The 25,461-nt window shown below is 41.9% G+C and overlaps 1 protein-coding gene across 1 annotated transcript in view; it reads left to right on the top strand.

Annotated features, from left to right (window-relative positions):
• vstm2a (V-set and transmembrane domain containing 2A) overlaps positions 1-22,856 on the top strand; it is a 147,683-nt gene extending 124,827 nt beyond the window's left edge. Inside the window, exon 5 of the mRNA XM_075452820.1 lies at positions 18,999-22,856. Within this exon, the coding sequence (XP_075308935.1) occupies positions 18,999-19,075 (77 nt within the window). The 3' untranslated portion in view covers positions 19,076-22,856. The remainder of the gene's footprint in view (positions 1-18,998) is intronic.
• The last annotated feature ends 2,605 nt before the right edge of the window (positions 22,857-25,461 follow it).

Here is a 25,461-nt window from a genome sequence, read left to right as displayed (position 1 = left end):
GCGACTTCTTGGGCACAGGGACGATGGTGGTGGTTTTGAAGCACGATGGCACTGCTCAGGGAGATGTTGAAGATGTCCGTGAAGACATCTGCCAGTTGGTCTGCACATCCCCTGAGCACACTCCCGGGAATGTTGTCTGGGCCAGCAGCCTTACCTGGGTTGACTCTTTGCAGAGTCTTTCTCACTTCAGCTGTGGTCAGGCATAGCAGTTGTTTGCCAGGAGGGGGGGTGTTCTTCCTTGCAGCCACATCATTCTCTGCATCAAAACGACTGTAGAACACGTTCAGCGCATCGGGCAGGGAGGCATCACTGTCACAGGCCGGTGTTGTTGTCCTGAAGTTAGTGATGGTTTGGATTCCCTGCCACAGCTGCCGTGTGTCTCCACTGTCTCTGAAGTGGCCGTGGATTTTCTGGGCATGCGCTCGCTTTGCATCCCTGATAGCCTGGGCCAGTGTTGCCCGCGCTCTGCTCAGGGCCTCCTTTTCTCCTGTTCTGAATGCTGTGTCTCTGGCTCTCAGCAGTGCACGCACCTCAGCAGTGCACTTACTGATGAAACCAGTGACTGAAGCCGTGTCTTTACCTGTTTGTTGACTGGTCTGGAGCGTCTGACCAGCGGTCTGTAAGCTGGGATCAGCTTGACAGAGATGTGGTCAGAATATCCCAGGTGGGGGCGGGGCTCGGCACGATATGCACCGGGTATGGTGGTGTAAACAAGATCCAGCGTGTTCCCTCCTCTCGTTGCAAAATCCACATGTTGGTAGAATTTTGGAAGCACTGTTTTTAGATTTGCATGATTGAAGTCTCCGGCGACCCCTCCCTGGGGCAGGAGACCCCTCCCTGAGGCAGGAGACCCCTCCCTGAGGTTCTCAGAGCCCGAGTTGGTTCATATGGCTCTAACATGTCAGAGATGTACTTTGGCGCTTGACCATGAAGAGACTGGTACACAAGCAGAGCTGTTTTAAAGTCTATTCTCTGAGCGACAGGAAGCCAGTGCAGAGACCTGAGCACTGGACTAATATGGTGGTATTTCCTGGTTCTAGTCAGGACTCGAGCAGCAGCGTTCTGGATGTACTGCAGCTGTCTTACAGCCCGTTTAGAGAGCCCAGTGAGCAGGCCGTTACAGTAGTCTAACCTGCTGGAGACAAACGCATGGATCAGTCTTTCTAAGTCTGGTTTAGACACTATTCCTTTGATTCTGGCAATGTTTTTTAGATGGTAAAAAGCTGCTGATGTTACTGATTTAATGTGGCTGTTAAAGTTCAGGTCTGAGTCCAATATTACCCCGAGATTTCTAACTTCATGCAAGACCTCATGACTACACCCTGATAATTGACCCTTTTGCAGTGCTGATGGAAGGGGGGATGCACAATTCTGGCAAGGCAGATGATGCCATACAGAATGCTTTATACCTTGCCTCGTTGACATCATCAGCTGCTGGTTGATCATAGAGGACTTTGTTGACTGTGAGGAATAGCTCGTCATAGAATAGCTTTACTATTCTGTTTTGCATATTATAAATTTGTAAATATGTTTTCTATCTTTTTTGTGGTTTGGATGTGTTGTTTAAAGTTGTGAGTGAATAAATGAACGAATGAAAGAATGATTTCATGGTCCTTTTCATTACTAAAACTCAGTTGATTACCTTTTATTGATAGAAATGACTTGCATAAAAAAAAATAACTAGGTCGCCCACTTGATATGTATAAAGCACGTTTTAGGATTAATTTGGTCGATTTTAGAAGACTTTTTGGAGAATTCCTTTATATCGGTAACGTTGAATGAAACCACGGAGGCAGCCATGTTGCCGGTTTGTTGTCATAAATCTGCTACTCTATTGGTTTAGCACGAGCACGTGTCGAGCCGTGCCACTACTCCCTGGCCAAAAATGATTACGCCCTGTAGAAGCTAGTTCTGCAATAAATGTCTCGGCATAAGAAACGGGCAGGAATTTTTTTTTTACTGTAAGCTTAACATACCCCCTGCTTTTTTATGAAGTAGAGATCCTGTAGTTGCCAGACGTCGGAGCAAGATTCAATTTCTGAAGCACTTTTCGGGGTTCACCTTACGGCCTATCGGCATGTGTCGAGACATTTAGCTCCACATCATCATGTAGCGAAACAAAGTAGGAAATTTAGTCGGGAAAACAGTCAATTCAAATGTTGTTTTGTCTTTACTGTGAAACTGCAAGGTTTTTGTCAGATGGGCTAATGTAGCTAATTCTCTCAGGTTGCACTGGATACAGGACTTTACTTTTCATTATAGGAGTGCTGGATTCTGCTTCTCAATTCAGGAAGTTTAACACCCAAATAGGGGTGTAACGGTATGAAAATTTAACCTCACGGTTATAGTGACCAAAATGATCATGGTTTTCGGTATTATCGCGTTATTTTTAAAAGTGTGTTAAATCTGTTCAGAAAGCACTGATAGGCCTACACAAGCTGAAAAAAGTGCAACAGTGTTTATTATATTGCAAAATCTTATCAAAAACATCGGCTTTTGAACTATTCCGAATCTGATATTACTGTGGTCTGCCCCGAGTGGAGTCCTTTGCTATCATGCGTTTTGGCCGCGGCAAGTCTGCACAGTTTCAGACTGCGAATGCTGTTGTGTTTATTTTAAAACGAAATGCAGTGTTACAGAGCAGAATACAGGCTAACGGGGTGAAATAAAATCTTACAGGGCAAAACACAGGTGAATTTGGGCGATTTTGAATTATTTTTCCGTCTGAAAGTTACAATTCTGTTTCAAAGGGTACATTCCGTGATTTGCGTTCGTTTTCCGTTATCGCGGAAAATCGTTGGCTCTACGCATGCAAAGAGATACTGTAGCCTACAACTGTATGATAAACACAACTCAAATGTGCACCCGTCTAGCTCTGAGGCTAACGTTAAATATGTGTCCCGATTAGTTCCACACTCACACCACTGAACGAACATGTGCCGTAGGTATCTGTTTAGATTATTGACACGTTATTAAAAAGTTAGACAGACGGATCATTGCATTCTGCTTCAACCCGTTGTCCCCACACCATGCATTTATTCATGCATTTGAGCTAAAACGTTAACGTTAACTTACCTTGCATTGGCTATACAGTTGTGGGTGATGATCACGGAGATGAGCAAGGAGATTTGACGTATTGCCACCTTTAGCGGAAACTTTTTTCCTGCATGTTCTGCAGACAGGATAACCATCTTCTATCAACTGTCCCCCGGCATTCTTATAAAAACCAAAATATGCCCATACTTTGGATTTAGTCCTCTTAGAGGGCTGATAAATGTCCTGACTCTGAGTGCTGTCATCTACACCTTCGGCCATGATTCCAACTTCAAGAAATGCACGTTGTAGGCTGCGCAGTGAGCATGCGCGACAAATTAAGAACTCGGGTGAGGCTGGGAAGGATTAAACTCACGGTTTTCATACCGTGTTATTAACCGTGATATTAATGATATTTGAAATGAACGCGGTAATTGTTATCGTCAACACTTTTTATCGTGGTTTACCGTCATACCGGTAACCGTTACATCCCTACACCCAAACAACATGGTTTGGGGGAACGAGCAGAGTCAGTGATAGAAGGTACTCTGGATCATTTGTTCACTGAGGACTTTGCCACCTTTGGTATTTTGGGCTGGGTTCTTATTCAATCAGTGGGTTACATTTAGGCAAAACCATACTAATCTCGATTTGGACACGATAAAAACATCAGTTCCAGCAGCCCGATTGTAATGTAGTTAGACTAATTCTTAGTTTGTATTTTTATTTTATGTCACTAACTCCCCTGTCATTTCAGATCCGGCCTTTCTTCCCTGCCATGCAATTTACTCATTTCCCTCACCTAGGTTTCCCCGCCCATCTCCTCCTCACCTGCAGTCTATTTGGTCATTAGTCCTCAGTGTATATATATTTGTTACTTTCACTTGTTTCCTGCCAGATTGTCTTGTGTTATACTTTGCCAAGCTCTCCAGCATTTCCAGTCCGGCCTACCTGTTCTGACTTAGTTTTGCCTTTCCTGGATTCCTGATACCTGCCTGCCCCTTGTCGGATTTGTTAAGGCGGATTTACAATTCACGCGTCTGTCACGGCGGTGGCGAACCGTGTTTCATAAATGGCGCTTGCCTTGAAAAGACGGCGCAGCGCGTTGTCGTGCACCACTCGATTTTTGTAACTTGGCTGCACCGAGAATGACAAACCGGATGGACCGATGTGAGGCCAGGCTCAGTCAGGAGGTGCGTTTGTACAGGCAGCTGTACGAAACTGCAGTGAAACAGCACAGGGAGCACGTAAACTCCCAAAACTGGTGCACAGAGATTGGCAGAACTTTGGGGAAAGAGGGAGAGTTCTGTAAGAATGTGTGGAAGAAGCTACGGGACAGATACGTGAAGGCAAAGAAGAGGGCAGAGACTCCGAGTGGTGATGCCGGGGGCTTCAGACCTTCACCTCTAATGACTGAATTAAAAAAAATTTATTTTCCAGATACTGCAGCAGTATCATTAATGAGAGTGTTCCTGCTCTTGACAGCGGCATTGTTTTCTTTTCGACCTTCGTGGTTGTAGAGTAGCGGTAACCTTAACGTAGCAGCACCACCTCTGTGACGGAGAAGATTGCAACTACTGACGCATCGACTTGCGCCACTATATATAGCGGGCACGAAATCGTGACGTCATCAACAGCGCTCGCGCTAGCAGACGCGGCAACCATGCTAGAGCCTTTAGCCTTACTCGGATCGCCTGGTTGTGACCCTGACTGTTTTTGGACTAAATAAACTGATCTTCCCTGCTAATCGCCCGCCTCATTGTTGTGCTTTTGGGTTCTCTTTTGCTCGCATCTGTAACCGTGACACTGATGTTACCTAGAAAACAGCAGTGGAATTCACCTCAATTTCTCCTCTGAATGAAGAAGACTCCAAGCATTCATATAAGTGGCAGGGAGGCTGGTCTGGCAGGCAGATATGAAATGAGCATGGCTTATTTATGAGGTACAGTCAAGGGAGGAAATAAGTTGTGTTGAGTTAATGTGTTTCCGTGACACTGGGCTGTCTCAAACAGGTTCCTGGTGTCACTTTGCTTTCCTGTGGCCCTTTACTGGCATGCATACAACCATGCTGTCTTGAAGTAATAGCTACGTGTCATTCAGACTTTCATGTAAATGTTTCCTACTGTAAGTCTTTAATCAGGTAGGATCAAACATTTCTAGGACATTGTTATGATATTTGCCACCTACTGCGTGTGAGAGAGAGGTTGTGTTTCATAAAGCAGAACAGGATCTTCATCGTGGAGGGAGTAATGCCTGGAAAACCTCTATGCTCTATTATTTATCCAGCAAATAGCAGAAGAAAAAAGACTGAGGCGTCTATCCTCCACCCTCCTGGGAAAACAGATTCTTAGAATTTCAGGGGGAAATTTCCCATTGTTTAACAATGGTTTTAAAGGTACAGAGCAGAATGTTGCAAAAAGCTTGAATCAGAATCTGAAACAGTTTTATTGCCAAGTAGCATTACACATACAAGGAATGTGCTGTGGTGTGCTGGTGCTTTGTTTTCCAGATAATTAAAGGAAAAACAATAAATAAGAACAGTAAGTGAAAGTGAAAGAATGGAACATGTATGTGCAGGTACAGTGTAGACAGTCCGTGGAGGAGACAGTTCACATTAATGTAATGTGCAGAGCAGTGATACTCACTATTTTTTTTTCCACAAGAGCCACATTGGCAGAGCAAAATCAAGGGAAGAGCCACTTTTACAACAACATACTAAAGTCCCCTTTAGCAAATATGCATTTCTACAGATAAAATATCCCACAGAAAAAGAAACAACACAGCCAATACATTTTCAATTCAGACCACATTTACCTTAATACTGGGATGAGCGGAAGCTGGCGTGCATGTCCTTGACTTTCTTCATGTTGTATTTGTTGTTGTAATTATAGTGAGACATTCAAGATGAGCATGGTTTTTGCCCTTTTTTAATGAAAAACCGATCCATTGTGACTGCATCTCGCGCTGGCTAAAGGAGCTAGCGTGCTCTGCGGTCAAGTGTGATGGTGGTTTAAGCAGGCTGCGTTGCCAGGTTTAAAAATGGCCCCTTTAGGAAACACCATTCAGCCTTAATTAATACTTAATAAAAATACCTAATACTGTGCAGTATTCGCTGTGTGTTATTTGAAAAAAATTATTGTCATTGTTACCATATTGTTATAATGCGAGTGCGAGCCGCCAACTAAAGCTTGAGGAGCCGCGCAATGAGTATCCCTGGTGTAGAGGGTGGTGGGGTTAGGGGGTCAGTGTCAGTGGGGGTCTCTGGTCTTGTTTATGAAGCCAGCTGCAGAGGGGAAGAAACTGTTCTTGTGGCGTGAGGTTTTGGTCTTGATGGAGCGCAGCCTCCTGCCAGAGGGGAATGGGTCAGTATGTGTCCGGGATGGGAGGGGTCAGCTGCCATCTTGGCTGCACGCCTCAGGGTCCTGGAGGAGAACAGATCCTGGAGACTTGGGAGGCTGCAGCCAATCACCTTCTCAGCAGAGTGAGGGAGACGCTGCAGTCTGACCTTGTCCCTGGCCGTGGGCAGCTGATGTTCACTCCCACCTCAGGTCCTGGGTGATGATGGAGCCCAGGAGGCTGAAGGACTCCACAATGTTCACTGGGGATTCACACAGGGTGATGGGGGCAGGTGGGGTGGCGCTCTTCCTAAAATCCACAACCATCTCCACTGTCTTGCCATTGTTGAGCAGTAGGTTGATATTACTGGATTAGTGTTGCATGTACGATTTTAATTTGTCACTCTACATCTGTGCTGTCTCCCAATTCCTAGCTTGAGGCTAATTAATTCTGTGTGCTCAGTATGAAGGATGCTTTGGCCCAGAGTGATTGCTGCTCCTCTCTGGATCACCTCAAGCCAAATGAGATGTGGTGGTGAGCAGTGTTGGTTTTGCCGGCCGGTTTTGATTTTAGTTTTAGTCTCGTCTTTGTGTCAAACTGTCATTTTAGTTTTTATCATGTTCAAACTCTTTTTTTTGTTTTGTCAAGTTTTAGTCGACGAAAACTGATGACATTTCAGTCTAGTTTTAGTCAATGATTTTAATCTCTTTTTAGGAATGTAATTCTGTTTGGCCCAGTTAATAAAGTATCATTACCTAGCATAGTACAGATAAAACCAAATTTTTCCTTTCGTCAAACCCATTTCACAAATCAAACATGGTTATTTTATTATTATGTTATTGTTACCTTATAGACTGAAGAATCATCCATTCCAGATGTGGAAGACGCTCTGCTCTGAGCAGACAGCTCAACATATTTATTTTACCAACCAAACATGTAGGTGCACACACATCATTTATTTTTTGGGGCTTTTTATGCCTTTATTATAGGACAGTGAAGAGAGACAGGAAGCAAGGGGCAGAGAGAGGGGAACAACACGCAAGATCATAATGTCTAACTATTTAGTGTGATATATATTTAAGTTTAGTGTGATATATATTTAAGTAGCCAAGTAGTTGTATCAGCATGTAATCAATACCTGACGGTTAAATCAAAACTTTTTGACAATATTTATTGTCACGTAACATAGAACTGAACATGTATGTATGACCGCAGATAAGTATAATGTTCTCGATCATAGCAGGGGCTCCATCTGTGGTTATTGAAACTTGTTTTGGCTCTATTCCTCTCTTTGTTAACATCTCCTTTATGGCCAGGTAGATGTCTTCTCCTCTTGTACTGGTCTGAAGGGGAGTGACACCTAACAGGTCTTCACAGAACGCTTTCTGGACTGGTCATATTGGACTCTGAGACCACTTATTTTCTGTGATCTCACTTCAGATTTGAGTGGGTATGTTTGTTCAAAACCTTTATGTTTTGTCTCATAATGGCGTTTCACATTGGCACTTTTTACAAGTGCCACAGTCTCTGAACATATGAGACACTGTTTTAATGCTCCCAGTGGGAAGTATGAACAGAAACGAGTCTGTCCATTCCAGATTAAATGCTCTATTTTCGCTGTCCACTTTACTTTTTTTGGAGAGCGCCATTTGTTACTTAATTTTCTCTCCCTTTCTCCGGCTCCGTCGTCCGTTCCTCTCCCTTTCTCCGTCTCACTCCTGTTTCTCAACTTTCTTCAAGTCAGTCGTCTGTATATCTCCCTTTGTTTTCTCTAACTGTATGCTATCTATCGTCTTTTCATGTGTAACTTGACTCAAACTCTTTTCTGTCTGCACTGTAGGTTCGCAATGTTTACCGCCTGTAATGCACAGACTTGATTGGCTGAGTAGTATCACGTGGGATTGGTCTGTGCGTTTCCACACCAGCTAAACTGCTGACGTAAAGATTACAAAAGCTGCGCCGGTTAAAATGGAAGCGCTCCGTCAGGTTTTATCATAACCTTCTGTTTTTGGCCGGTTAGGTCCGGGTCCGTATGGGACGGCTTTGCGGTCTGGACCCGGACCGCGGTCCACCAGTTGGTAACCTCTGCTGTAGATCATGGAAGATCCTGAGATGTCTTTATTAGATTCGTGGTGTTTCTCCCGGCTATTTTATGGCCACATTTCTCCCCATCTTTTTCCACGAAACATTCCGTTTTGTTTTCCACTTGTTTGTAATTGAAGTGTGTCCAGATATCCTTTCTTCTTTTTCTCTCGACAACCCGGCCATGACTCTAACCCACAAACGTCTTTGACTAATCGCATCTAAAGCCTCGTTTCAACAATGCAGTCCGGTACCGGTCGGGTCGCTTTGGGGTCAGCTTGCGTTCCCACTGTACAAAGGGGACCCTCAGGGGTGGGCGGATTGCGTGCCGAAGCGTACATAGCAAATAACAAATAACATCCATAATTTGGAACCACCTCCAAGCTTCTTCAGCTTAATGCCACACTGGCTCGCGGTCCGGTTGAAACCACTCTCTGCCAATTTTGTGGCAATCAGCCGGAAAACTTTTTGGTTTGGCACAGCGCCATCGAGCTCCCGCTGCACAGCCTCCTCACCAACAACGGAGAGCAGAGCCTGGAACCAGTCCTGTGTGCTAGGTACCCCAAGCAGAAGGGTTACAAAAATGGTAACAGTACGGTACGCTTTCGTGGTAATGGAAACACCGGGCTGCATAGTGGAAACACGCCATAAATAATGCCGCAAGTGTGGAGAGGGGATTCTTCATTCTTCATAGGACATTAGAATTACCATCTGTTACTTTGTTCTCATTGGTTCAGGTTCGTTATCTCTGAGACAGACAAATCAAACTGACAAGTCTGTGCTCTAGTTTGGAGTTGTTAGTCATGTAGTTGTCAGAAGCTTGTCAGGGCTGAAGCAACAGTATCTGCCTATGTAAACCCCCTCAGAACATTTCAAATATTGATTTATTTAGTAGGGGATACGTTCTGCATCTATGCTTGTGGTCCTGTTGCATTTCTTTTTATTCCTGGTCTGCGTGCCTCTCTCAGTCATTTCTCCACTTCCTTTTGCATCCTTTTGTTCTGCATTTGCTTGCAGCTCTTTAGATGTTGGTACAGGCCTCTTTTTGGTCGGTTTTGTACTCCTTGCTTCTGGCAGATTTGTCCCAGAAGCTTTGGTTATTTTTAGTCTCTTTCGTGTCGGCTGATTGACTTTCATTTCATTTCATTCAGGCCCTTGGGAATAGGCTCCAAGCCACCTGACCCTTGGTTCCCTCGGCTTGTGCACTTAATTCAGACCTCGACTTTAAAGGTAGGGTAGGAGATCCTGGATTTTGAGTCCAGCGAAGCTGCATTTTGAAAATACACAGGTCAAAAGTCCCAACCCTTTTCTTCACTTTCCCCCGAAGCCACGCCTCTAGAGTACATGAACGCGCACGAGCACGAAGGTGCACGAGCGCTGTTCTGACAGCAAGCATCGATCGTTGCCGTATTTAGTATTTAGTTTATGCTAACTATACGTTTAATAATGCTAGGTGCTAGCCAAGCTGGCTCTAGTTTAGCTTCCTGCCAAGTTTCTGGACGTGTAATTCGTTCACGGAGCAGGGTACGCGCACAGGGGGAAGGAGGGGGAGGGAGGAGCAGATTGCAGTTTGATAGACGGCATCAGTATCCAATCATTGTTAACGGTCCGTTCAGTATGATTGGATAGTGTTTTTCCTAGATTGTACGTTCTAGAGGCCACTAAAACTTTTCATATTTGTGTCAAAACTTTTAATTAATTGGTTGCAATGGGGGTGTGAAGAGTATTTCAAGCAATATGTAAAAAAATGTTCCAGAAAAAGATCCCCTACCCAACCTTTAAATGCTCTTCACTTCATTTATTTCCAGGAATTGCATTGGCAGTGTTGTCATTGTGAGTGCCTTTTAGGACACAAAGTGGAGACTTACGACTAGTTTTCTTCTTCTTTTTTTTTTTTAAACAAACAATAACCACATCAAAGTACAGTGAGTCACAAAGTGGATGAATGCCACTTTTTTAGTGTTTGTCAAAATGATGTTTAATTCTCATCATAAACATGTGTAATTAACTGCAGCCAGACAACATCTAACAAAATGATTTGGTGTAAAAACCGGAAAGCAGAAGAGAAAGAATTCCACAGTAGCGTGTGCAGTGTTTTTTCACGCTGGGGTGAATGAACAGACAGCTTAAAAGTGTTGAAAGATTTATAAATGAGAGAGAGTTATAAAATCTGTCTTTCTGGATAAAAGTTGACCTGTTTATCAAAAATGACTTTAGGTTAAAAGGAGTGGATTCAAAATACTCATCACATCGTCTTCAGACTTGGAGCCCACAATCCCTTTTCATCCTATTCTTGTACTTTCCAGTTGGATTTCAACAAATCTGCACATTAAATAATACCATTAAATGCTATTTTTGCTGACTAGATCCAAAGATCTAGAGATTCAATTCAAAACACTTTATTTATCCCCAAGGGGCAATTTAAAAGGGGGCATGACAGTAGCTTAAACAGAGAGACAATCAACAACGCCAGCGTGTGTAGCCGGAGTGATTCGACTCTGGCTAAAGTGTTCCTCTCTGCGTTGTGTCGTGAATAAAGTAAACGAGGACAACCTCTGCTTGCCAGCCAGAAGAAGAGGGGTTTATTCTGTATGTGAACAAATATATTAAAAGTAAGGCCACTTCGCCGCCTCTCACACACACAGCTGCTCAGCGATCCCAGAGACCAACTGAGAAGATTAGCGCAAATTCAACAAAAAAAATATAAAAAAATAAATACAGCTCGCTAACAAAGGAACAAACACTTGTGACCTGCGCAAAATAACATTAACATCTCAATTTAGCATTTTTAACTTATTTCAACAACTTATACACAGAACCACTCTGTCAACTTACAGCTACTCAGCGATCCCAGAGACCAACTGAGAAGATTAGTGCGAATTGACAGGATGTGACATCACCAATAAGTTCCGGTAACGCAATCAAAACAAAATAAAAATAAAAGCTCCCAATAAAAAAAAAATACAAAAACAATTGAAATTAACAACAAACTATTAGCTGGTTACATCAGTTAGATATGCACACACTGCCCAATCAAACAACACACACGCACGCCGCACAGCCACATTCAGCACATGAATGATAAATCATAAGTGCTTTGATTATAAAGTGCATTTAGATTTGTGTTCTAAAGTCAAAGACAAAAAAAATTTTGTCAGCATGTTCATCGGTGATCAGCATTAAGGAGGTGGACAGCCCTGAGGATGAAGGTTGCCCTCCTCCTCTGTGTGCGGCAGCCTGGACAGCGGAGTCTGCATCCTGCCGGGAGCCACTCAAACTCAGGAAACAGGATAGGGGAGGGCTCCTGGAGAATTTCACAGTCTGCTGATCATATAGGGAAGTGAGAGTTCCAACAGGCTCCCCGGTGATTGTTGAGCAGACCTTAACCGCATTCAGCAGGCCGCTCCTGTTTTGCAGGGTGATGGAGTGGAACCAGCAGGTGAAAGAAAAGGTTATTACATTTTCAATGAAGGCATCATAGAATGTGTTGATCCCAAATGACTTCAGCTTCCTGAGTAGCTACTGTCTCTGATGGCACTTCTTTAGGATTTCCTCTGTGTGAGGAATAAATTGTAAAAGAGTGCTCCCACATAGTTACATTCCTCCACTATCTCCACTGGCTTCTTCTGTATGATGGTGGTGGCGGCCTCGGCCATCTGTCTCTCTTTGGGAGAAAAGGTTCCAATCACCTCCTTGGTCTTATTTATGTTGAGCTCAAGACGAGAGCTTCCACACCACTCTACAAAGTTCTGCAAAGCTGAGCTATGATGTTGTGTGCGGCTGGAGAGCAGAGACAGGACGACTGTGTCATCATGTGACAAAGTGACAATCTGGCTGCGTGTATCTACAGTCATCTGTGCAGAGGATGGAGAGAAGTGGGGAGAGCACACAGAGCCAGTGGAGGTGAAGAAGGTGTCGGACAAGATGTAGTTCACCAACACCCTCTGTGACCCGTTGGTGGTTGAGACGGAAGCGTGTGATAAGCTTCTCAGCCAATGTGTGAGGCTGCATGGTGTTAAATGCTGATGAGAAGTCTGCAAACAGGAGTCTGGCTGTGGAGCTGGGGATTTCCAGATGCTTATGGTATTTAAGAGGAATATTTTTGCATCATGGACACCTCTGCCAGCCCGGTAAGCAAACTGCAGCGGGTCCATCATTAAGTCAGTTAACCCTAACCCTAACCCTACCCAGGGTTTTATTGTTAGGGAAGATTGTGACCTTTTTTGGAGGGGATAGTATTGTCCACACAGAAAGAGATGTATGCTGTGACTGTATCCACTTGCTCACATCGGTGGAAGAGGATGCAAGGGTATTCCAGTTTGTGCTTTCAACCTTGTGATGTGCTACGGTCAGATATGACCAGAATGTTACTTTGATTTCATTTCAAAAGGGAGACGACATTTTGTGACCAAAATATTCTTTTTAGTATTTTAAAGTGAAAAACAGCATCACTGTTACCTCAGGTTCTATTTATTTAGAGAAGTTTTTAATACACTTTTTGATGTTCTTATGTCAGATATGTTTATTTCATTTCAAAAGTGAAAACTATTTCATCACCATTGATGAGCACTTTTTGTTTTAATGCCTGGGTTATTTCAGGAGTCAGAGTATTGCGACTACCTCAGTTCATTTAAAAGTTTTGAAATGTGTTTTTATGCACTTTTTGAAGCGGCTGTGTTTTACAAAAATAATGAATAAACATCACGTTATATCATTATATTTGTGTTGGTTTGAAATCTGTCATCACCTCCTCCTTACTGACCGCTGAAAATGTCCGGCCCAGCTTAAGGTCTCGGTTTTAAAATCTGGCCCAACTGAATTTGTAATTGAATAGCCCTGCTTTAAGTGATGTGTTAATTGAACAGTGGTTAAAGTCCCCCATGTTGAATTTAGGGGCATCAGGGGATGTCAGTTCAAGTTTATCGAGCGTACTTTTGATAGGTTCAGTGGCTGTGGATGCATTTGTTCTGGGGTGAATAAAAAACGCAATGATGGTTCTTTTGAGTCCTCAAAAGGACTCTCACTTGGTGAGAGTGATATTGCAGCTAGAGTGCTAGCAAAAAGTCCCTGGAGCAAGTGATCAGCAGGTTGTCCAGAAGACTGTATCCATTTGCTACAAAGGGCAGATAATCCAAGACGAAAAGTAGAGGCACAAAAATCCACAAGGTCCTTGTGAAGTCCATACTTTTGAGCAGTGAAAGCTAAAGTTCGCTGGCTAATTAGCATTAGCTCGTTAGTCCGGTGTATGTACAGAGAGGTGTTCCACGAAGCTAGATTAGCAGAAAACCAGGCTTTTCTCGATAATTCTGGCTAATCTAAGAGAGTTCCGTTCCACTAACGTGGCTTATTTGAATGCCCGCTGAGTAACCATGGTAACTTATGCTGTTGAACTAGCCTGCTCCTGGACAGGCTAACGTTCAAGCTTAGCTTAGCTTTGTCTCAAAAAATGTCCGACCGGCTGAAACGGACTCCCGAAACAAATTTCCACCTGGTAGAATTCCGCGCTCCCGCAACTCATGTCTTGTATGAAAAAACAAAACAAAAATCATATCATATCACTACTATCACCGTCTCGGAAAATCAATATCAGTCAGTGCAACTAAAGAAACGCAACTATACAAGTAGTTAACATGAAATTAAATGAAAAAGAACATGGAATTCATTAAAACTAATTGATACCTTATTACATTTCCGTCCCACATTTCACAAACACCCGACCTACACCCACCCAGGACCAGACTCAGAAAAAGGGGGGACAGGTGCTTTCAGGCTGCTGCTCCACATTTACAGTAGCCGATAATGTAAAACAGCCTACTGGCTGAAGTATTTGCATTAAGTTCATCATCTCCCTCAGGCTTCTCCCCAATGTTATCGGTGCATTAAACTGTACCCATGTACGCTTCCAGGCCCCTGCTGGACCCTGCAAGCCCCCTGCTCAATCAATTCAAGATATAATAAAAACAAATGCTCTCACAACTCTCGGAAACTCATGTAAAAATGAAGAGACAACATGTAAAGCTACTATCTGCCCCGCCTGGTCGACGACTCGAGCCGTGACCAATTAAATTGAAAAGCATTTTTTTTTCTCCCTTGTCCTGTCCAGCATTATGGCAGCAGAATTGTTATCTGAATACCGTTTATGCCAAACACATTTGCTTTGCCAAGGGAAGTTTAATGAATGTAAAGCAGTGGCGGGCCATGCATTTCACACCTAGGCCTACAGTAGTGCTCCGTCTGAATCAATCCACCCTCAATAACTATTTCATGACTGTAAAAAAACAACTTTTAATGCAGAAATGCAGTATAAAGAATTGTTGCATCGCAGATAGATAAGTCATGCAGCCAGAATAAATGCATTTACTGAAGAAACAAACCCGGGGTGCACAAGTCTCCTTCTACTGCAGCTATAGATGCCACACACATAAAAAAGCATCAATAACAACCTCATAAAATTGCAATATTATTTAGTAAATTCGTAACATTTCACTCACCAAAAATACTGATTATTTGTACACAAAATCCATCCTCCTTTCTTTCCTCAAGAAGAGTTCAACTACTCGGTCGTACAGATTATTCGTGCGTTTCAATGCCATCAAGAAGTCGTTTTCTATCGCTATCTAAGCTAATGCTGAAAGTCGAGTCTTCCCTGTTGTATTTCTGGCATAAGTTTTAAATCGCTTTAGGGCTGAGAATGTCCACTCGACAGAACACAGTGACAATAAATCTGCAACCAAATCCATTAATTCTCCTCCTTCAGCCATTGTGGGTTGACAAAACAGCTATAAAATCAACACAACTATATTCTTATTCCTGCAGCTTGTTAGCTCTGGCCAGTACACTCTCTGACTATTCAATCAAAGGGTATGCATATGCTGACGTGCTCGAGGGCCTTGGTGTCGCCGACTCAAAATCTGATTGTTTGAAGCAACAGTTTGATCGACACTTATTTTATACTCCAGGGCCCACAGAACTGATTGTGAAGGCCTCCAGGCAGATTTCTTTGACCCTGGCAACAAATGATGGCTGAAATGTGATTGGTTAAATGCTTTAACATAAAAATACACGTCTGGAAACAGCACAACCAAGGGAAAAGCTATGAAAGGAAGCGAACAGACCATTTGGAATTATTTAAAAGTATTCATGGACAAAATATAATCAGTCTGTGATTCAGATACTTTTTAGGCCAGCAGAGAAGCTCTAATGGCCCACCACTGATGTAGGGCTCCCTTTGATGCCCAAGAACTGCTTATTTATTTATTTTTGTTACAATATTTAACATTTAATAGTGCCGAACCGGACACGGATAGAGGAAGAGCAAAGAAAAAGAAACGGATTAGAAATCGAAAGAAACTATCAGAGAAAACAATGAAAAACAAAACAACCAGCTGCTACTACACCTGTAAAAACAAAACAGAGGACAACCCACGGCCTCTGTGGGGAATCCAGTCTTTGAACCACCAGGAGCACCTGGAAGCAGACAAGCAGAGAAAAAACAAACAAACAAACAAACAAAAAATGGCACAAGTAGCAGCAATCACATACAACACAGCTGTAGATGAGGATGACCTCAATCCACCTGGCAACACATCAACTGCGCAGCGAGCATGCTGCTGGGCTAATGAATGTGTGTGTGCATGAACATGCGATACACATGGCACAGGCCCATATGATAACCATGCTCAGTTATAAGTGTATAGGGCCTTGGTCTACAGCCCTCCACCCAGCAATCAGAAACAGGCAGGGAGGGCCCCAAGACCCAGGCCACCAGCAGCCCCCACGGAGCACATCCACCGAGAAGACAATGATCAACCTGGCCCCAACAACCCGAGAGACCACCAGAGGCCCGAAGCCACACAGCCCCCCCCAGCACACACCCAACCGCCCAGCACGGCGGTACATCAACACACCACCCCCACTATGTGATAAAGATAATCAGCGGGGACCAGAGAGAATGAAATTCAGCCAGTTGATCTTTTGAGGAGGCAGACATTGTTTCCATGCTAATATAATCTAAAAGAACATTTCTAAACTGGCTAACACACAGATTGTTCATCGCTTTCCAGTTCATGAGAATAGTTTTCTTTGCGATTCATAACACTGTGAGGACGTTTAGCAAGTTTAGCATTTTTTTGTTTTGGAGGATGTCAGGATTGTTCCAGATGGGTGCGTTTACACGGGAGAAGTGAGGACTTTAAGAGATTCCCACCAGGCTGTCAGAGAGGTGCTGATGTTAATGCTTTTGAAACAATTGTGATGTTTTATGTTTGGACTAATAAGTGGCAGGTCAGAGATTTCCAGATTATCACATAAAGCTTGTGAACTGCAGAAACTCGCACCTCCCCCTGAATGGCAGAAGCTGTTTGTCTACAGCAATAATAATAACAATAATAATACATTTAATTTTTAAAAAAGCGCCTTTAACAACACACTAAAAACACAATAAATAAAATAACACAAGTTAAAAAGAGGCTACAGGGAGAATGCAGCTTGAAACAGATGGGTTTTGAGTTTTGATTTGAAGAGGGGTAAAGAGTCAATGTTGCGGATGTCAGTAAGCCAATCACCGGGGATGAATCGCTGTCTGCAGTTGACCGGGAACAGTTCCTGTGATGGGGAAGGCTGCCATGTGATCGGTTTCCAGTGGAACGATTCTGGTCCTCTTGTCATCGAAGTGCAAGACACAGCAAATATCTTCAAATCGTCCAACAGCCATGGTGGCCTTGTACATGGGATTATGTAAAGGACTTCCAAACAGTTCACGGACTGATACATCCCAGTTCTTGTATCACATCATGTATCAGATGTTGCTGTGTACAATAGTCTGTCACGGTTCAGGCACAGAAGGACACTAGGACTGAGCGACAGATTCAGAATCAAAGAGTCTTTTATTTTAGACTGCAAGGTCCGGGGCCAACGGGCCTGAGGTGCACGGGGTCTGACAGACAGGGGAACAGAGCCGGGTGAAGAGATCCAGAAGCCGTGGCCCAGTTATGAGGGTTATGCAGCAGACAGGTCCAAGATCCGGGAGTCCGAGTCCAAGGAGGGGTAGGCGTCAAGCAGAGTGGAACTGGCTGGAGGAGAGGGTCGAACTGGTCAAGAGGGGGAAACAGACTGGTTAGCGACAAGGTTGCAATATCAAATGTTTACGGAGGCCTGAAGGTGGTACCACATCGGGTTTCACAACAATCTGATGATGAGCAGATGTAACTCCGCCCTTATGTAGCAGCAGCTGGTGATGATGGAATGAGGGACAGGTGAGAGTGGTTGCAGCTCGTCAGGAGCTGTGACATAGTCTTTAGATGTGACACTTGTGATATAGTCTGTGTGGTCCAAGAATATTGGTATCAGTCACATTTTTTTTTTTTCCATTCTGTTTATTGATTTTCTCATTTTAAATGACCAACATACAAACATGTATAACAACAACCCTATCAATGCGGGTCATTTTTGATCCACTTATGGAAGCCTGGGGTAGGAATACAAAAATTTGAATTTTGTAAAATGCATGAGAGGTAAGTTAGAATTTTAAACGGCACAATATCAATAACATGTTCTTTGAGGAATAACTGGAATATGAAATGATAACATATGTTATGTTACAAAGATATTGCAAGAAAACAACCTCACCGGGTCATTTTTGACCCACTTATGCATCTAAGGGTTAATATTTCTGTCTTGTCTGCAGCTGCTGAAGGTTTGATTAAAGAGCAAATATTACAGATTTATTTTGCTTCAGATCCTTTTCTTGCTCAAAAAGATGCCTTTTAGGCTTCTGCCGACTTAATACACAACATCAAATCCAGAGTGACAGGAGTGCTGAGTGGAAACCATTTTACTACCAGCGCAGTGCCATAAGGGATAGCATGAAGAGCATCACAATGTGGCAAGGTGCTGTGAGAAACGGTCTGTTGACATTTTGAGACTTCCTCCTAAAGACGTGCTCATGCAGCGTTTGTTCATGCAAGCAGATACAACCAATCATTTTGTTAAAAAGAATACATGACCTCTAGTGGTTGTAAGAGCAACTGCATGTAAAGTGTGAAAATAGCATCGATGAAGGTGATTGTCAGGTTATAAAAAGACTGTATTTTAGCCCTAACCATGTTTCCTTTCCAACCTAACCAAGTAAACAAGTGTTGTAGTTAGAGTCATGTTGTGTTATTGACAGAATGTACTTTGGTCTCCGTCATGCACCACTAAAAGGGACTAAACATGGAAATTAGCCATTGGCTATAATCTTGCATATTTACATGTATATGTTCATTAATATGTATTGTCCCTGCTTTAAATAAATAAACTCCAACTCAAAAGGCCCATGATTATATGCACATTCCTAAAGACTATTTTCAAATGCTCTACTTTAGACAACAAGTAGCCTACATAAAACAACAGGAAAAGTAGGATTTTATTTTCCTTTTTCAGAAAATTGCTTGTTTTGTTCACGCTCACATTTTTTGCAGTTTCTCTGGTCTGCCTGTTCAACAATGTAAAGTTTTAAAGGAAATGTAACACTAACATTTTAATTTGTCTGTTTCTTCTCTTTCTAGGTACGAGAATATCATCCAAGTATGGACTGGCTGTCCTGGTTCTGGCATGCGGTTCAGTGAGGATTGCCTTGTTATAATTAGAGGAACTGACACGGTTTGCAACTAGCTCTTGCTCTGTTTGCTCTCAATGCAAACAAAAAAAATAAATGCCTGTTTTACTCCCTCGCAACTCACTCTCTGTCCTCCCCACAATGCAGACAGCATAGTTGGTTCCTCACTACCCAGCCACGGCTGCTCTTACACCCAGCACATTGTTATTAGTCACTGTAAAAAACAGTTGGATCACCTTTCCCGTCTACTTGACACCATCTGAGATGCAGTATTATGATTGTTGAATAACTCTCATGGAAGAATGACTCTCTGAAGGTTTCGCTGTTCTAATTCATGTGTTCATTGCTCAAAAGCCACCAAGAAAAAAGAAGAATCTATATTTGTGTAATATACATATGATCCTAGATAAATGTGTTTTATTTCACACACTTAGAATTACTGTATGTGCTTTATACATAGCTATCACTCATTCTGGCCATGGAACTTCATCATCAATAGGCACTTTAGCTCTCTAAAGGAGATAAATCAAATTCAAGTATGTGTTAAATTAGACTATCAGTGTTAACCAGTGGATTAAAAGAGGCCTAATTCTGCATTCTTCACTTTTCTGGCCATCTAAATTTCAGATGTGCATCATTTTACATCTTGTTGGTGATACAGTCAGTTCTGCATGCTTGGTCTGAAGGATTAAATGAGAGGCAAATATGTTAGTTAAACAACATAAGTCAGCACTTAGACTTCAGTGTTAGAATATGTTACGTTTAGCCTTATTTTCATGTGCTAGCTTTGATGAAAAAAAATGTTCCTGTCACTTTTATTTGTTTTGTATCCTCAGTGGGAATAAAAAGAAAGTCCCAATTTGTGAGATATTCAAAATCCTACTATGTGACCACTGGATGATTCATTTGAACTGACCTATGCTATTTCCAAATGGAAAACCTGTAGCTGTGCACCTGTCTGGTGTTTATAGAACAGGAACATGTTATGTACCTTTTCTGAATTGCGACTACAGGTAGTTTTTATTTTTTTAATTTTGTCTTTATTTAGGATCGTTACATGTCAATCATACTATTTATCACAGGTTACATCCTTACATCCATTTTTTTTTATAATTAGAACAGAGCATGAGGTGATATATAAAAATAAAACCACAAAGGGAAAAAACAAACAAAACAAACAAACAAAAAAACACTAAAACATACAAGCAAGATGTTAATATGCTTCTTTCTTGTTAAACATAGGTTGGGCATCTCGGGAGAATATACATTTTCCATTTTTTCCAAATTTCCTCAAATTTACAGTCCTGGAGCCACTTGGTAGTTAGTTGGTAGGTAGTTTTTAGGACGTTGATTCCGAGACACACATCTTTGAACATTTTCAGGTTGATAAGTGGCAAGGTGGTGACATGAGATCCAGTTAAATTTAATGACTATACTCAACATAACAAGACCCATGTTTGGGAGAAATGTGGTAATTTTGTTGATTTTTCACTGTAACTTATTTTTGGCTTTATTATCAGTTGCTGTATCATTTATTCATTCGTTCTTTTTTCATACCCATTGTATCCTAGTACTATCAAGGGGTTAGAGCCTGTCCCGGCAACTGTTGGGTGAAAGGTAGCATACATCCTGGACTGGTGGTCGTTTCATCACTGGAGACTGGTGTATCATTGAAATTTTCATTCACACTGCACATTTATAAACAAAATGCTTTGACAATCTGGACAAAAACAGGCAAAGTAGTGGTTTGGTTTCTGAGTGCACATAAATGTAGCACCGCGTTATTTCTGGCAGACCACGTAGTCAACGCGCCCTTTGCCTATTGGCTGACGCCGACCCAACCCTTATGGATGCCCACAACCAGCTGCGCTCAATGGGTAATCAGCTGCTGCTTGCAATTGGATGCTGGCATTTGGGGCACTTCATTTAAACTAGGTTTGCTGGTACTGCTTTTTTTTTGCTTTCTACTTGCACCCACCACCTCCCCTGCTCCACCGACTTCTCATTGCAAAACAATGTCATACTGTTATTCATTGTTGCTTGCTCTGTTCTAGGGGGGTTGTTGCCTTTACAGCAAATGGAAGGCACTCCTCCTGAGGATGCTGCTGTTCCCTGTCTTGGCTTCCATGGAGCTCATGGAAAAGTCTGGAACTTCCTCCGAACAGAGCCATACCGCCAAACACAATTGTATGCATTCAGAATAAGCTTCTGAAATTCATCTCTGTCTCTCATCTCGTTTTGACGAGAGTGGTTCTGACAGAACTCCTATTTTTAGATCACCAGAATGAGCTGGAATAACCTCCAAAATAAAAAGGATTATTTTGTTAGTAACTTTTGAGCTGAAAAGGAAATTGTACACCATCCATCAGCAGTACAGATTCAAATTCATACTGAAATACATATGAATAATAGAGAAGCAGATTTATGTTTTATCAAAGATAACATAATTAAATGAGTATCATGTTGCCAAAGTGCAGAACTTGCCAAGTACTTTATTTTAATACACACTGACCCAATAATGGATTTTTTTGCTTAGCTGGGGCCAGACTTTGAGGTGGTCACACACACAGCATGATTATCTTGTATGTCTTTCATTATATGGTATTATCTAACATTCATACAGTCCATAACTGCCAATGCAATTTGCAATAATTACTATGCTGCCTGTTATCAAACTGCAAAATACTCACCTCACCTTGACTTATGCTACATTTGAGAGAAGATCAATGTTTCCCCGGTAAAAATTTACAGCATTTCCAAAGAATAGTGGAGGGACACCTGGAGATTGAGCACTGAGGTTCAAAGGCTGACAGATCCTCTCATGCCGTGAGATACCAGAGGCATCAGCAGCTTCCAGCTCCATCTATTGCCCAACCCTGTCCAGTCCCGTAAAGTCCAAACAGCTTCAGGGTAGATCTGGAAGGTAAATCCAATATCACAGTCACATATTTTTCATTCTATTTTGAATGTGAACTAATTGTTTAAAACGAGACAACATGTGTAATGTATAGCTTGTAAGAAAAAAATCGTGCAGTTTATTTTACTGTAATGAGAGTGGGATTTGGATGTTGATCCTGAGGAAGTGTCCCCAAGCACTCTGCGGAGAGTGCAGTCTGAGTTGACAGGTTGTCAAACCCTCATGTAAAAAGATTACGGATCTGTATAACTTGTAAATGAAATAAGCAGCATGTTAACTTTTTTTTTTTTTAAATCCATTGAAAAGGCAGAGGCCAGCGATGTTCTTTACTTGTAACAATAATGTCATGTATTCATAATCAAGTGTTAAGAGTCCAAAGTTGGTTTTCATCTCTTCAAAATGAACTTGGGTAAAATGTTTTTCACAAAAAAAATCTCTATCTATCTCTCTCTCTCGCTCTATAGTGATATATATTAGAAACATCTCCTTCATATTGATTCCATCATAGTGATGCGCTTGATTTTGGATCCCTGCAACATACTGATTAACAAAGGAGAGATGGGAGCAATGACTGAAGTGATGCTGTGATTAGAATCACAGCATCACTGTGATTGGGGGGGGGGGGGGGGGTATTTCAGAAACATCACATAAGTATTTTCCTGTTCTGTTTTGTAGGCCTCATCCACTCTAGATGTATTTGTTTCTTCTTATGTATTTCATTTCGATGCAGTCCTGTCTGTTCGTTAAGCTGTCAAAAGTTCTGATGAATTATGTTTCTCTTTCCTTTGGTATTGTGTGAGGCTTCTGTACTGAAACATTGCAACAGTTTGTATTATAATGACAATATCAGAATAATATTTAAATAAATCATTTTCACGGATGAAACTCAAACACTGAGGCATGCCATCTGTTTGGTGGGTAACACACTGGGTATTATAATGAATGAGAAGGAGAGAGTGCTGACAGAGGCAAAAAAAAAGAAACTTTCCAACTTAGGAGAAAGTTACTGTTGTTGGAATTAAGACTGTAATATAATATGAGAAAAGCAAACTGACATGATTTTTAAGTGATTTTGAAGTCTGATTTACCCCACTGTAAAAATGTAGTCTGGTAGGATGACCTGGAAGGTTTAAAAGCCATTGGTATTAGAGTTTAGGACTATTTTAAAGCTGTATTTTATTTTTTTTAGGGCTGGGCGAGTTAATTCGTTATTATCACGTTAACTCGTTAATTATTTAACGCAGAGAAATATTTTATCGCGCATTAACGCAGTTTTTTAAAATTTTTTTTATATTTTTTAAATTTACTTTATTTTCTAAAAGTCTGTTGCTCACAGGCTTTTACTTTGTAAAAGTCTGTTGCTGTCTGCTGTGGAACAGGAAAAGAAAGTAATCGGCGGATCCACCAAACCTGGAGAAGGGTACGGAACTTTTACTCGGCCATTTTCATTTCAAAGTTCCTCCAGACGGCGGAGTCGACAGAACCAAAGTCATCTGTAAACACTGCCAAGTTGAATTGTCTTCTCAGCGTAGTAGTTCCAGTCTAAAATATCACTTAAAGGCAAAACACACAACTGATAGCAGCAAGTCATTCAAGGAAACAGACAGTGGAGCGAGGCTTCTACATAAAACTACAGAAAGATGCTGATGTTAAAAGTGTGTTTGCACAACAAATGTTATGGCACTTTCATTCACATGGCAGCACATTTAAAATAAAGCTAAATGCTAAAGGCTATACACTACTTTTGGTTTCATTTTTGGATTTTGTGTACAAATGCGATTAATCGCGATTAATCAGGGAAATCATGTGATTAATTAGATTAAACATTCTAATCGTTGCACAGCCCTAATTTTTATTTAAAATTTATTTAACCAGGAAAGCCTCATTGAGCTTAAAACTCTCTGGCCAAGACAGCGGCAAGTCATAGAACACAATTACAGACAAACAGTACAACACATCAACGTATTCAGTGTAAGATAAAAAAAAAAATCAGCCATCAAAGCATTTACAACCTGATGCATCATCCTCCAACACCTTCAGTCTACTTTTAAAAAGATTTAAAGAGACCTGCTCCCTTAGGTTCCACGCTGCGGGGGCCGCATATCTAAAGCTCCTTTTTCCCATTTCAAGTCCTACTTTAGGAACAGACAGCAAGGATAGGTCATGTGACAGAGAGACTGAGCGAAGACTGTAAGTTACAAAATTTCTCAGCTTGATATTATCACAAAAGTTAGAGGGAAGCAAATTAAGAATTGCTTTATAAATGAGGACATGCCAATTATTTTGTCTTCGAACAGACAATGCAGGCCAACCAACTCGAGAATACAGGTCACAATGATGAGTCCGAGCCTTAAGACTTATGATAAACCTCAATGCTGCTTGATATACAGTATCCAAGGAGTAAAGGCGTTGTAAAGATGCATGCATGTACAAACTATCACCAACTTTTTTGGAGCAAATGAAAACCAGGACTTATTTCTGAAGTAAAAACCCAGACGCAGCTTCAGCTTCTTGACAAGCTGCTGAATTTGGAGCTTAAAAGACCAGGCATCATCAATTAAAAAACCTAAATATTCATAGGATGAAATAAGCTCAATCACGTCACCCCGAGACATCATTATAGAAGGCAAGTCCTGTGGTTTAGTCTTTGAGTTACCAAACATCATAAGTTTAGTTTTTTTGAGGATTTAAGAACAATTTTATATCCCTTAACGTGACTTGTACAGTATTAAAAACATCCTGTCAATGACACGGAGCCTGATGCTGTGTGGAGCAGAGCAGTAAATAACAGGATCATCTGCATGGAAGTGAAGTTTGGCATTTAAAACATTGTGCCCAGTATTATCAATATAAATGGTAAACAATAACGAGCCCAGAAGTGAACCGAGGCACACCATTTTTTTTTTTTAAAGGGTTCGAGGTGAGGCCTTCAGCCTGCACGCACTGCGATCCGTTTGATAAATAATTATCGAACCACCTGAGAGACTGTTCAGACATACCTATACTAAGTAGTCCGTGTGTCATGATCACGTGGTCCACAGTGTCAGACGCTTCAGACAGGTCCATGAACAGAGCTGCACAGTGTTCCTTCTTATCCAGGGAATTGATAAAATCACTGACAACCTTCAAAGCCTGTAGTCCTGCTGTGCTTCTTCCTAAAACCTGATTAAAATATTAAAAATATTCATAAAACCTCTTTCAATTGATCACTTACAAGCTTTCCAAAACTTAAGCTAAAACTGTTGGAAGTCGGCCTATAATCATTGAAAACAGTTGGATCCCTTCCTTTTAACAGGGGGGGAACAAAAGGCAGATTTCCACACACAAGGAATTTCACCGAAGTCTAAAGACAGATTAAAGATTAAGTTAAAGCTGCCGTCGGCAACTTTAAAGCCTGATTCTTACTCGGCGCAAACGCGCAACTGTTCTGGCTCCAGAACCATTAATGACGTCATCGAAAGCGCCAGCCCCTTCACAGTTCCTTCAGCTCGTAAGC

Source organism: Odontesthes bonariensis, chromosome 20 (genome assembly GCF_027942865.1).
Source record: "Odontesthes bonariensis isolate fOdoBon6 chromosome 20, fOdoBon6.hap1, whole genome shotgun sequence".
NCBI classification, from domain to species: Eukaryota; Metazoa; Chordata; class Actinopteri; order Atheriniformes; family Atherinopsidae; genus Odontesthes; species Odontesthes bonariensis.
Note: the sequence above shows the minus strand (reverse complement) of the source record. Positions and strands in the feature narration are given on the sequence as shown.